Source organism: Lactuca serriola, chromosome 5 (assembly GCF_051521515.1).
Source record: "Lactuca serriola cultivar US96UC23 chromosome 5, Lser_US96UC23_V15, whole genome shotgun sequence".
NCBI classification, from domain to species: Eukaryota; Viridiplantae; Streptophyta; class Magnoliopsida; order Asterales; family Asteraceae; genus Lactuca; species Lactuca serriola.
This window is the reverse complement of record NC_136412.1, coordinates 318,752,111-318,767,672: the sequence shown is the minus strand read 5'-3', so window position 1 is coordinate 318,767,672 and position 15,562 is coordinate 318,752,111. Positions and strand designations below refer to the sequence as shown.

Sequence of the window (15,562 nt, the reverse complement as noted above, 5' to 3'; positions counted from 1 at the left end):
TTGATTTCTTTTATAGTCTTACTTTTTCTTCTTCAAGAAAATCACTTAATCATAACTTTAGAAGCATATCTTCTTCACTTCTTGATTCCTAAAATCAAAAGCACTCAATCGACAAACATATCCCGAATTCATGATATCCTTGAAAAGCAGAATAAAAAAAACAGATGCTGGTATCCTCGAAAATCATAAGGTATAAAAAAAGGTCTTGCAATTTCTGAATATATCTTTCTAATGTAGTATTAAAAAATCTTACAATTTTTGATGTTTTTTTATTTATTTTATTTATTTATTTATTTATTTTTGTATTTTAAAAATCAGGTTTTATTATTTCTATGCTCAAAGCAATCAATCAAAAAAATCTTCCCCTCAGTTTCACTCGTGGTTTAGAAAATCAGAAGATAGAAGGTATAAGAAGGTCATATAATTTATGATTTTTTTTTTATATTTCTAATGTAATATCAGTGTTTTGCAAATTGCAATATCTAATGTTTTGTAATTTGAAAAACATTAGGTTTTACAAATCAATAAAGTTCTTTTTTTACAAGTTTCAAAATTGTTTAAGGTAAAGTTTCTTTTTCCTTTTCTGATTTTTGATTTTTTTTCTTTCTTGTTCGTTTATATATATTATTTCTAATAAAATTTTGATTTCTATGTTTATAGATGACAAAGGTGTTAAGAGGGAGAAGTGTTGTACTTTTCTTAGTTTCTACATCGGTTTTAAAGTTAAGAGCCAAAAAGGAAATATAGTTATAATTCTTTTTCTTTTGTAATATATGTTTTGTATTTTAAAAATACAGGCTATTACTAATCAGAAAGGTCATTTTTTTTACAGATTTCAGAGTTTATGAAGGTAATTTTATTTTTATTTGTGTTTTTTTTTCTTTCTATGTTTGTTTAGATATCTCGCGGCCAGCCCTGCCGTTAACAAAACAATTTAGTGACTACAGATGGGGTGGAGGGCATGGATCATGAAGATGATAAACCTTCTCACCTCAATGGTCGTTGGTCAGCATTAGGCAACAAAAGTTAGATAATAACAACATCCATTGTACACTTAAAACCCGATTCAAAAGAAAAAAATTACCATGAAACACTGAAACCAACATTTCAAATTCAAGAAAATAAATATTTTTTTTGAAAAATATTTTGTGGTGAATTCTTTTACCGATCTGACTTTTGCAAAATGGTCGTAATGGTTTTTATACCTATTGCAATTTTTTGACCAGAGAACTTAACCTTGATTTTCTATGCTCCACTCGAAAACCTTCCAACAAGAATAAAATAGTACTTTGTTATTTTAGGGTATAAAAAAGTAAAAGAAAACGCTTCGCCTTTCCGTCAACACACAAAAAAATGTTAGGTTCATTAGGCACAAAAACCACAAAGTTGAGCTGGCCATCCACTGATTTGAAGGCCTGCTAACATATCTAACTCTTGTTAGACTGGAGGGAGTGGTGCCACACTCCCTCCTCCTACCGTGTTTTTTTACAACACCCGCTAACATATCTAACTCTTGTTAGACTGGAGGGAGTGGTGCCACACTCCCTCCTCAAACTGCACTTCCAAAACCGCATAGAGGGGGCGGTGTTTCAGTGCCACATCAGCTGAAACCGTAGCTGAACCGCACCCCACACCCTCCAGCTTTAGAGAGTATGCATTTGTTTATTTTTGTCAAATTGCATACTCATTTATTTAAAGAAAAAAATTTAAGGATACCAAAAATGTCAATCATTCCATTATCATTCCATCAGTAGCAACAATTGGTAGAATCTTTACATTATATATATATATATATATATATATATATATATATATATATATATATGGTTAGGTTATTTTGTTTTCACTATCTATTGTGTGCATGTATGATTGATTCTGGACCAATCATTTTAGTTATTTTAAGAAAGTAATTAATGCATATTACATGTTGAAAATATAATGAATATTAATTACATCTTCAGCATTTAATATGTATTAATTACTTTCTTAAAATAACTAAAATTATTGGTCCAGAATCAATCATACATGCACATAATATATATATATATATATATATATATATATATATATATATATATATATATCTTCTTACTTTTTATTTCTATATATCATCCTACCAGTAAAATGGTGACATGTGTAACATTTAATGCTCATTTATTGAGATTTAATGATATTTTAAGATAATACCATTCTACCTTTGTTTGACCGGTCAATTGATTAAACCCCATTTATTTGATTTTTTTATATTTAATTTAAAAAGAAAATCACTTTCTTAAATTACCACAAATGATTGGCCTACAATCATTTACATGGGCACACAATGAAGAAAAAGAAACTGTCAAAGAAGAAAAAGAAGATAATGTTAGAAAAACAAATAAGGAATACCCACCTAGTTTAAGATACCTTCCAACCAGAATGAAATGTGATAACATCACTGCAGCTGTTATGGGAATGTCGCCGGAACAGAAACAAACAATCTTGAGAATGAGTTTTGGATCAATTCTGCAAGTGAATATTACAAGTTATCCGGGACAACTTAGCTACTATCTTTTAGATGTTTATGATGCAGATAGTAAAAGACTTGTCCTACAAAACTCTGTTATTGAGATAACAGAACAAACAGTGCATGATATGATGGGGTTGCCATTTGGTGGAGAAGACATCAATGAGTTACCATTGTGTGATAAGGGAAATTAAATTCTAGAAGTATGGAAGGGACAATATAGTGGTGATAAGTTCAATGGTGAGGAGTATTTAAGAAGGATTTAGGCTACAACAAAGGATAATTTGATGTTTAGGCTGAATTTTTTGACCCTATTTGTTAACAACTTCATAGAGTTAATGTTGATGGGAACAAATCAAATAAAAGTGGTAAGGAAGTTGGTGTTGGTAGAAGACTTCTCAAAGTTAAATTGGTGTAAATATATGCTTGATTGTTTGGGATCTAGAAAAAAAACTATGGAAAAGGGATGGCAAATCAAGCTACTACAGTGGTCCTATTACACTTCTGATTGTATGTTTGAAATATTTTTATATGAATGTATATATTTCGTATCGATTTATTATTGATGTATTGATTAAATTAATGTTTTTTTTTTTTCAGTTGGTGTACGTGTATAACATGAAGTATTCTATCAAGATAGACAAAAGGCTTCCTTTTATTGGGCATATAAACGGTGCTAAATTGTTAGAGGTTCAAAAATTGGAAATTAGTTTGGGAGGGTTCGGGAGGCAATTTCAGGATGAGCATGATGATGTCGATATGGGCGATGAAACAGGAGCTGAAGAACAGCAAATGCTAAGCTTTAAGAGGGATTTTGGAGATGAAGAGGTAATATTATGGTAGATTATGAAGTACATATTCTGAAAGTAATAGTTAATGATATATTCTAATAGAATATATAATACACGTTTTTGTAATGTTATCATTTATTAATTATATGTGTTTCAGGCGTACGCTGCTGTTATAGAGCATAGTTATGGGGTAATTGTAACAGAGAAAAGTATTATGGAGGTTGCGTTGAAGGATGGGTTGTTAAAATTCCCTCATAGTGTGGTGCTGAATGAGTGGATGGAGAAAATGAATGAACTTTTTAAGGGAGTGTTTAAAGGGGCAGGTAACAAAAAAGTGCATGAGCCTGCCTGCTTTAATGAGCTAAATATGAATGATGTAGGTGATGGCGGTGAAGGAAATAGTTCACCTATTAGAGGATTGATACTTACTGAAGTTAATACAGAAAAGGAAGACAATTATACCACACCTGTTGATACGACTTCTTTAACAATGACTCAGTTTCATCGACCTCCAGGGGTGAATGAGGAAATGATCAAGTTGTTGGATGAAACTGAGTTACAAGTGTATAAAAAGAAAAAGCGAATGTCAGTAATTAGTGGGGATAATCTGGTAGGAAGAAATTTAGGAGAAGCTGTTGATAATGCTGGAGGATATGATGATAATGACAAAAGGGAAAAATGTATTCCTAAAAAAGCAAAAGTATTTCATTCACCCTATATTGAAAGAATTGTTAAGGTTGGGGAAAAACTGTCTAAGGATGAAACATGGATATGCAATTCAGTTTTTGCATCTACAAGAGATGACGGGTCTGTATTTATATATATATATATATATATATGTTTATATATGTGTCACCTATTATATTTCTATAATTTTAAAATGAATGTATTAAGATTGATGTTATACATATTTTTTTTCACAGGGATGAGATTTGGGACATTGGAACAGGTCATTTGCTGCACCAGGGTTTTGCATATCAATTTAATCATGGAATGTTTTTGCATTTTAAAATAATTGATTGTTGGGCTGCGTTTTTAAATAAAATGGAGAACTACAAGGATGAATCATCGCTTTCGAGATTTTTCTTCGATACAACTATTGTGGTATGAATTTATTTTGTAAAAAAATTTATAATTCAAATTTATTTCTGTAGAATTAATATTGATGTTGAGTTGGGGTTTTTCAGACAGAAGATATATTGAATGAGCTAAAGTTGGAAGATATGAAATGTAGGCTTTTTGCTACTTTATTGCGAATCTACACTAAGAAATTTGATGTGAAGCCAAGCTTTAGAGATGTTGCACTTGTAAGATTATTTTATAAATATAATATTTGTGGCATCAATTAATATTAACTTAACCTCTTCTTTTAATGTGTACAAGGTTTTCTTCCCAATAGTTGATGATGGAAAGTATTACTTACTCATCTTTGATCTGAGATCAAGTTTGTACTACATAGTAGATCATGTGAAGAGAACAGAAACTTTGGAAAGAAAGTATGGCATGATACCAAACCTGGTGGTAAGATAATCAATAAATTTCTGATTAATAGTTTTCCATTCTAAGGAATATTATAAGAGTATTTTATATGTATCTGTTGTAATTAATGCCAGAAAAAACTGTTTTGCAACTACTTGACATCACAACATCATCCAATGGCAAAAACGTTAACTTTTAAAGCAGCACGTGTGATGAACATATCTTGGCTAGTCGAAAAAGCTGGAACAGAATGTGGAATATACCTCATGAGGCATATGGAAACGTACATGGGGGAATATGAAGGGCGTTGGGAGTGTGGTCTTACAGGTAAAATGCCTGCTGATGTGAGTGCTACAATTAAGCTAAGGACGAAATACATGGCAAGATTGTTGACATCTGATTTCGGTAAGTTCAAGAGTATGATAGTTAAAGATTTTGAAGCGTTTCGTAAGCTTGATATTTTGGAACAAGATATGCTTCTAAGAGAGTCAGCTGAAAACAGGAAGAAAAAAAGAAAATCAAAGGGTCGTAGGTAAGAATTTGGCGTGGTATTTAATAAGTTGACAGATAAACTTTGATATGTCATGAGCTGAACTTGTTTTTTTGAATGTTGAAAATGACTCTGCCTTATGTTAGATGTTTGAAAAAGTAGATTGTCTAACAGACGTTATGAAGTAATGTTATCAGTAGTATTCGATATATGTTATAATGGAATGTTAATTTTTGTATAATGGGTGTCTTGATGCGTTGTTTAAATTCTAGGATGATGATGTTGTGCATTGTGAAAATCAAAGGTTCTTGTTAGTAATGTAGTTTTCATATAATGCAAATTAACATTACTAATGCATGTGTTGATGTTTTTTTGTTTCTAATAATCTTGTTAATATAATTCAATGTTGTGGTTAATAATGTTTTGTGACTATTGTGACTAGAATGTTTTTTTTTACAAATTATATGATGATGATGCAAGGTAGTATTTGTTATGATTCTGGTAGAATACGTTATGTAGTCATTCTGAAATAGAATATAAATATAATGAATTCTTATCTACAAATTGCATGTATCGTTTGTATATTACAGTAAATAATAAAACATTTTTGTTAACATTAAAATCAATCTTAAAATGATTGAAAGAAGTTGTATATGTTGCTGTAAATTATACAATCGATGGAAATTTTGTATTAGAATTTTTGAAAATAATGAATTTATACAGTCGATGGAATGAATTTTTGTATTACGTTTTATGAGTATTTTTAAGTAATAAGAAAATATAAATATTGTTATGTTGATTGACAATGTCATCCTCAATAGTAATAAAAGTGAATACTTTATTGAACGACATAAAAGATAACAATAAGTGTGAATCGATAGAATTAAATCAAATGTCATTCTAATAAACTCAAAAAAAAAAAAAAAACAAGGAACTTATTTCTTGGTGTTCTTTAGAGGACAATTTCTTTTGTCATGATGAACCATCTGTTCACATGTAGCACATTTTCTCTTAGGTTTCGAGATTTCCTTCTCAATCATCTCTTTTGTAGATTTTAATCTTTTCCCAGGACTACCGCATCCTTTGTTACGAATATCTATAGGATTCTGAATGTCATTAACATCAGATTCTACATCAGGACCAACCACACCTAAAAGTTGCTTGAAATGATCTGCTCTGGTCGGTAGATCATGATTTGGACAGTCGTCTACGAATTTTTTTTCAACTTATTATGTTCGTCGAGGTATAACTTTAACTTTGCTCCATCGTGGCTCAAAAAAGACACACAACGGTCAACAGTTGAAAAAATATCAATAGCAGTCATGTCAGAAGTAGAATCGTCGAAAGAATTATTGAAGCGTCTTTTCAGTAATTCTGTTGGAATGACATCCCTATGCCAACGTTTCAAAATGTACTTTTCAGGAATTTGTTCGATGCCATAAAACTTAAACACACAGAATATGTGTCTGCATAAGATACCTAAATATTCAAAATGCATACAAGTACATTTGAACGAACCATCTTTGGTTGAGTGTGTGACCTGGAAAATATAAGATGATTAGTGAGAATAATTAAGTTGTAAATTTTTAGTGTTTAAATGCAAATGATAAAATGACAATTAATGTGAAAAAAAACATACTGTGTATTCAGTATCCCTTATAAGACAATCGTAATTGTATTCCTCATCTTTGTCATCAACATCGACATCATTTGTTTGCCTAATAGTTATGTTCTTTCTTTTCTCCATAACAATAATCGTGTCAACACCGTTGGAAGATATCACATTCTTTTGGAAACAATTATCTTCAGATCTTGATATCTCCTTCTGAACCTGATAAAAAATCTTTCGTGTATATACATTTGAAGCATGAGGTTCATACGGAGTACGGGTAATGAATTTAGGAAAAGTGGTGGCAGTATTAAAATCATTGAGAATTTGGTTATGTCGTTGTCGTTCCATAACTGATTCAAATGTCATCATAAACATGACAAGATAAGAACCGGTTAGTGTCGTGGTTTGGAATGACCAATTCTGACTTTCAGACAGCGATGTAGTCCGCATAAGACCAGACATTGGAATGTGCTTGAAAAATGCGGGGATCCAAGATTTTCGCAATCCATACATTGTATTCATCCAAGTGTTATCAGTAATTTTAAACTCCTCCAACATCTGACGCCACACATTCTCGAATTCATGTGGTTCCAGCTTAGAATTCCAAATTATAGAGTGAAAACGCTTTCGAAATTTTTGATTGGTTATTGCATCTTCAATTGATAAAATCTATATATATTCATTATGTTAGAATATGATATCATGAAGGTAGAATGTGGAAAAATAATTGTAGAATCAGAACAAAAGTAAGAGTTAAACCAATTGATTCTGTCAGAATATGATATAATTGTATAATCATAACAAAAAGTAAGAGTTAAAGACAATGGGTTTGTTAGAATGAATTGATTCTGTTAGAATATGAGATAACGAATGCAGAATTTTAAAAGAAATTGTAGAATGATAAGAAAAATTAAGAGTTAATGCAATTGATTCTGTTTAAAACAAAACATTCTGGCAGAATATGAGAAACACAATTGTAGAATCATACCAAAAAAATAAGAATAATATTCTTTTTATGCATACCTTATTTGGCAACTTCTTCGTTATATGCCACATACATAACCTATGATGTGCCAATGGGAAAAGCTTATCTATAGCTTTTTTCAAAGCTGGATCTTGATCAGATAAAACCAATTGAGGTTGTTTTCTAAAAGCTTTCAAAAAAGCTCTAAGCAACCATTCATAAGAAACTCCATCTTCTTTACTTAAAAGACCAGCACCAAATGTTACACATTTTTTGTGATTGTCAATACCAGTAAACGGTACAAAAACCATATCATACCTATTTAAAAATTAAAATATTAGTTTACATAAATGGAAATAATGAAATTCTTATTGAAAAGTATCAAAGGTTATAAATACTTATTCATGCTGAATGTGGCATCGAGTGATATAACGTCTCCGAATGAATTGTAATTATACTTTGCTGTTTCGTCAGCCCAGAATAAAGAATTCAATCTCTTGTTCGACACTTTATACTCAAAAGTAAATGATGGGACATTTTTCTTCCTATCATTCATCTTGTCAACAAGGAATTTTGCGTCCCTCCCACCTATGTAACAATTAAAATTCCTCCTAGAATTCTTGAAATTAGTAACCAATCCACCCCGAACCGAAGGACCAACCTGAAGAGCACTATACAGTCTATGTGCTTTTACAGGACTAATGTTCTGTTTTGACAAATTATGAATGAAAATTTCTTGGGAATAATCAAGTTTTCTTTTTGAACGAGATAAGTGCATATTGCCTTTGCTAAACAACTCATGATTATGTCGCTCTACAAAATCACTCACGACATATGTAAGAGTACTGGGAATTATTTCTAAAACAACCTTCGCTTTACAATTCCTCCTAAATAGATCTTTCCTTCTTTGAGTCTTCTTATGCTGGATATCTAGAGTATCTAGTTTACTAGTATTCGGATTACCATCCCGATTGCACACAAGATGTCTATTTGTAATAATCCCATTTTTCATTTTTTGGACTCTTCCAAGCATGACATCAAAACCAGATTCTAATGCATATTTTCTATACATTGTTTCTGCTTCACCATATGAATTAAATTTTGATGAAACTTTTGGTTTGATGTCGTCTAAAACAATCGGAGTCCAATACAAGGTGCCACCAGGAGAAACATAATCATGAGTAACATGTGGTTGTCCTGCTTAAACATAGCAAATACAAAATTATTATGAAAGAATTATATAACTTTTATTCTGACACAATTTTATTTTTTCTGTAAAAAATAAAAAAAAATTCTGAATTGAAATTGGTACCTTCAATGAAATCAATATTAAACTCTGTATCTTCATGAGTAACATGTGGTTGTCCTGTTTAAAATAGAAAATACATAATCATTCTGAAAGAATTATATAAATATTATTCTGAAAGCATTAACTTTTTTCTGTAGCAACTTCAGTATCCTGAATTGAATTTATTACCTTCATTGTAATCAATATTAACCTCTATATCTTCATCAACAAAGTGATTTTCGTCTTCATCATTATTTGCGTCCTCTGTATGTTCAGCAATGAAAGTATTAACAATATAAAATCTGAAAATAGAATGAAAAATTAAACAAAAAATCAAAAAACTAACCTAAATTAGGATTACTGCTTTTACCTGTTTGAAATCCGTCATTATATAGTGTATCATTATCAGGAAAATCGAAATCTTCAATTCCATTGCCATCATCACTAGCCAAATAATGTTCCTCATAAATATGATTATTGACATCTGGTTCTTGATCGCCCATTGCTAAGAAATTCCGAGAGTGTTTGTCTATGCTTTGTTAGTTGAAAAATCAAAATATTTAAAAATGTCATACAAACTAGATAGGGATGAAAACGGATTCTATGCAAATTAAAAGCCTTGATATTAGGGATCATTGATAAAAATAAATGATTCTGATTTGATTTTTTTAAAAACATGATAAAGGGAAAAACATGAAAACGGTACTATATTCACATTCCAAATATAAAAAATTCCAACATTACATTATATTAACTACTTCACAATAAAATTATGTATTTTTTTAAAGAAAAGTTGCAGAATATTTTATTGACGAAAGTATTCTATTAGAATGATATATAAATATGCATTACAAAACTCTGCATGTTATCAGAATGAAATAATTCTATCAGAATACTATTGCAAGTATGACTTATAAAACATATCAATTTTTGTTAACTCGAATCAATGCACGCATTAACAACTTTTGTTAACTCGACTCTGCTTTGATATTTTGTTAGAAAGATAACCTGTATGATCATATAACACATAAATATATCATAGAACACGAACATCTTATTAATTTTAACCATAATACTTAAAGAAAAACACATAGAATTCATCAAACGACAACTTTATTACACTGAACTGAAACTTGATAATACCATATAATTCATCAAAAATTACTTTTATTTTACTGAAATCAAACTAAATAATATCTAAAAACGTCCAATTTGATGAAGTTCTTGTAGTTCTATGATTTCTTCAATCCAGAAGGACAATTCCTGCTATCATGACCAACTCCAAAGCATGTTTTACATCTTCTTATTTTCTTCACAACTTTATTCACCGGATTCTTGGAATCATTGACATTACCCAAATCCTTCCCGGGATTTTGATCATCGTTTACCTGGAAGATTATCAGATTTAATACATCTGTATATATAAAAACAATAAAAGGGTGTGTGGTGGACGTTTGAAACAAAATCAGTATTATCGTTGACAGAAGCTTGTAAATATGTAGCAATACTTGGTTCCGATTTCCAGAATGAACATCCATCGAATGAGTAACACAAATTGATCGGCAGAGTATGTATTCAAGAATTGTGATCTGTGTTTGTGGATCGGACGTTAAAATCAATTATATAGAGAAAATTACATTAAAGATAAATAAATCAATCAAAAAAAATTGCCTAATATAAAGGGATAAGATCCAGATTAAATAAGGAATTAAAATGAAAGATTACATAATTACCCTTATGGATTAAAAAAATTAATTAATAATTTGCTAAATTGTGATTGGTGCATTTAGGCACACAATACTTATTGAAAACATTTGAACCTAACTCTCTCTCTCTCTCTCTCTCTCTCTATATATATATATATATATATATATATATATATATATATATATATATATATAAATTACAGCCCCACCTAAGCTTAGGTAGTAAACCTCTTGAAAATACATTGTTTTACTATATAAAGATTACGGTTAGTGGATTCACGATTAATACTTGAAGATGTAAATTCAAGATCGACATAATAGGATTTAGGGTTTAGGGTTTAATAAGGACGCAAGAATATTGATTATTTTTGCCCTTTATGACAGTGGAAAAAAGTAATGTTCACTTGGGTGAAGTAATAAACGATAATGGAGGAAAAAAAACAGAGGTGATAAAACGATAATGAAAGAAAGAAATGTTATCGAAGATGATATATTTATTAAGTGAAACCAAACCAGGTACAAAGTTAAAATGACATATTTTAAATGTTTAATACCTAAACTTAGATGAGACTGTAATGTATATTCTCTATCCCCTATATATATATATATATATATATATATATATATATATATATATATATATATATATATATATGGCTAGGTTAAAGTGTTTTTTACATTTATTGTGTGTTAGAATGCACCAATAGGAATTTAGTAAAATTATATTATTATTTAATTAAATAATGATAGATATTAAATGGTTTCCATAATTGTATGTATATTAAATGATATCCATAATTATAATTTTCTCTTTATGGAAATTAATTAAATTCGTCGTTAATGTCAGCAATAACATTCTTTCAGAATGAATTCGTATCTAGGTTTTTATGTCAACACTAACATTATTTCAGGACTCACTAACTTAAAATACAATAAAGTTGTATGAAATATGAAGAATAAGTGTGTATTCTAGTAGAATATACTGTCGTTCTCCTAGAATACACTCTTATTATTTTATATATGAATTGATTCTGAAAGAATATTATTATTGACATTAATGACGAATTAAATTAGTTTCGATAAAAAGGAATTATAAATATGGATATCATTTAATATACATTTAATGTTTACTCAATTCTTATTGGTACATTCTAGCACACAATAGATGTGAGAAACATTTGAACCTACTTCTATATATATATATATATATATATATATATATATATATATATATATATATATATATATATATATATATATATATATAAGTACATACCATTAACTTCTATGTCGTCATGTTCCATACAGTTAATGATGTGAACCCCAATTTATCTAATATAATTTGTGTCATTCCTACAACAAAAATGAGTTTTTAAACTTTGGTAAATGTTGTTGTCATGTTACAACAAATGTGCCATTAGTTGGATTATAAAATAGTTTTCATACAACTGTTATACTCTAGATAATATTTGAAGTAAGAGGTGGGATTTTTGGAAACTTGGTGCAAATCATAAACAATATAGTCAGCAGATACTACCTTTTGGATGGTGATACAGTGACAAAAAGTAGTTCAACAGGGCTACATTTTAGACCAAGAAGACTGCTATAGAAGTATACAAAAAGATTAAACAATAAAAAATGAAGAGAATTTGGCATTTTGAAACAAAAAATAATAATAAATGCTATAATAATATTACGATATTAGGCATAAGCCTTAGAAATGCTGCAGCTGTATTGAGATGACAAACAAATTTTTTTGCATCAACATTCCATGCTTTACCCCTTGACCAATAGTGCCTATGAGAAGTTGTGTCAAAATGGACAATTAAATGTGGGACCATTACTTCTTGGTTGCAAACATTCACACATAAATTCCATTTTCAATCTAGTTATGAATATGGTATATCTGGAAAATAAATTAGTCTTATACCAATTGGTCAGATTTGCACTCCTCCAAATCACATTTTTTGCTTCCTTCATAGCATCCGCTGCCTAAATAAGTTTAAAAATTACATCTTTCTTCATTAAATTGTGGATTTTTGGGTTCATGAATAGTAGCTTGTGAAGCTGACGCTGAAAAACTTAGAGAACTTTAACTTAAAATTTTGTAAACACATGAAAAACATGATCTTTAGTTTTTTAAATTCCTAAACCTTAAAGATTAGAAACCCACTGTTGTCTAAATCAACTGCTTTCCCTTTTAGTTTCTTAAATTTAGAACTAAATTCAACACTAAGGACCTAAGAATGATGAATTCAAGAAATTAAAGTAAAGAAAAGGCTTCTCGGATGGAGAATTAACCTAATCATCAAAAATTTAGCATCCTTTGTCACATAGATCAACTTGAGTTCCGCTTTCTCTATAAATGCATTGACATGAAGTGCAATTAACACAAATAGCAAACCATCTTTCAGTTTCTTGATTTTCATTTCACAACCAAAAAGCAGTATCATCATAAACATGGTAAAAATTTTGTCATGCCCAAAACTAAGGTTACCATGAACAACAGATTGAAAAAAAAATTAGAAACATGGTTCAAGAATTTTATCAAGCAGTTGGTCTGCATCATTAAAGTTTCTTTCAAATCTGAAAATCATGTGGCTCTTTATAACTAAATCATCTTCCTGGGGTATGACTGAAGCAGTCGCCTGCCCCGATATTGTCTATGTCTTTTCATATTCTTCACGCCCAACTTTTCCTGCTTTTAGCTTCATTCAAACAAAACTCTTTAAATATTTATCCTTTTCGGTTCAAACAGAGTGTTGAAGTATGGATAGAAGAACTTACCTCGATATCTAATACGTTTAGTGTGATATTGCTTGGGCAATTTCCGTCCATTGTTTGTGACAGTGGGATGCCACTGTTGCACCCTCCGGTGGTCGGCACCGTAACCATCAATAGCTACACTCATATTTTTTATTGTTCCCATGACGTGAAGACAACAAATACAAATCAATTATGTCCTCTGTGTTACAAGTTTTTCAACTTTAAACATGTTGAAATTGAAAAAAAAGAACCAACAATGAATAGAATGGAATAAGAATTCAATCTTTATAATCAAATTAAATAATTCAGGTAAAATACCATTAAACGTATCTGATCAATTTGAAGTTTGAGAGTCCTGATTTCATCCAAGAGAAACTTTCCCCTACCCTCCCACCCTTGTTCCTCTCCAATCGACCGTTGGTCCTCCCACATCCACCGCTGATGTTCCTCCTCATCCCGATTGTTAGCGGTCGTATTCAGAAGAGAAGAAAAAGAAGAATCAAGAAGAGCAGTAAAGGTATTTGAGGTTGTGGAATCACCATTTTGAGATAAGCTAAACCCATGAACAGTACCCTGGTCAGGTACTGTTCATAAGGTTGCTATGCTTTATATATATATATATATATATATATATATATATATATAATATATATATATATATATATATATATATATATATATATATATATATATATATATATATGGGAAAAGTGAATATACCCTTAAGGGTATATAAGCTTAGGTACCCAAACCCACCATAATACATCGTTTTGTTTGATATATTCATTATATTGTTCTTAAACATTAATCCCTAACTTGTTTTACTTTCAAGATTTTTAAAATTTCACTATTATATTCCTTTTACATCACATCTTTTTGCCGAACACCTTATAGGCTATATATATTATAGTTCAAAATGAAATTATGTAATAGGAAGATAAATGTGAAATTTATAAAAATATTAGAAGTAAATCAAGTTAGAAGTTGAATTATAAGAATATTGGACAATTAGAGTTTATATATATGATACAAAACGATGTAGTATGATGAGTTCGGGTACCTAAGCTTATATACCCTTAAGGTTATATTCACTTTTCCCTATATATATATATATATATATATATATATATATATATATATATATATATATATATATATATATATATATATAATAAGTTTGTGAAGTCTCTATTTTATTTGCTAACAGTACTTTAAAAAAATAAGCTAAACAATTGTAACCAGCAAATATGTCCGTTGTAATGCTCGCAACTTTCTCGCTAAACAATTTAGAAATAATAAGTAATGACTATTATAATTTAACCCCTCGAATAAAGATCATTAGTCGTGAGCGTTGAAGACTACATATTATAAGCCTTTTTGTAGATTTATCGATAAGCGATTAAAAAACATTTTCAATAGATGATTATATAGGATAAAAAAATCTTGGTGAAATTGTAGTAGTCGAATTGGTGATTCCACAGATATAAGGAAAACCTAAATCTGACTTCGTGAGAGGAAGTTCTGATTTTTCAAAGTTTCCGCGTAACAATGTACGACACAGAAAGCAAATTTGAAATCGGTCGATTGTTAGGACAAATAATCTAAACGAGAGTCGAAGATCTCATCGATAGGATTCCGTCGATATAAAGACAGTCAAGAACGGAGATCGTATGAGAAAGTTATGATTTTTATACGAACTTTAACAGTTTAAGTCTGTTAAAAATATAACTTTAAAAATTAAGTGAAAATTAGCTGACCGGGTCTAAATGAAAGTTGTAGATCTCTTTGAGAGCTACATGTGGATAGAAAAAACATCGAAAATGGAGTTTGTATGAAGAAGTTACGAATTTTTAAAAATTTCCTGTCAACGACACACACGCATAGGCGCCATGCGCTCTTCTAGAAGCTAGCCACATCGAACCAGCCTGCAAATAACACGTGTCATGAGGAGAGTGGCTTACCA

General features: G+C 30.0%; 1 protein-coding gene across 1 annotated transcript; it reads right to left on the bottom strand.

Moving 5' to 3' along the window:
• Positions 1-6,198: 6,198 nt before the first annotated feature.
• Positions 6,199-9,630, bottom strand: LOC145050881 (protein FAR1-RELATED SEQUENCE 5-like). The gene is made up of 8 exons (XM_078999071.1): positions 9,498-9,630; positions 9,317-9,391; positions 9,152-9,205; positions 8,238-9,036; positions 7,899-8,157; positions 6,903-7,544; positions 6,554-6,803; positions 6,199-6,470 (listed from the first exon to the last, which is right to left on the bottom strand). The coding sequence occupies exons 1-8, from the start codon at positions 9,628-9,630 to the stop codon at positions 6,199-6,201; spliced, it is 2,484 nt and encodes an 827-aa protein (XP_078855197.1).
• Positions 9,631-15,562: the final 5,932 nt, after the last annotated feature.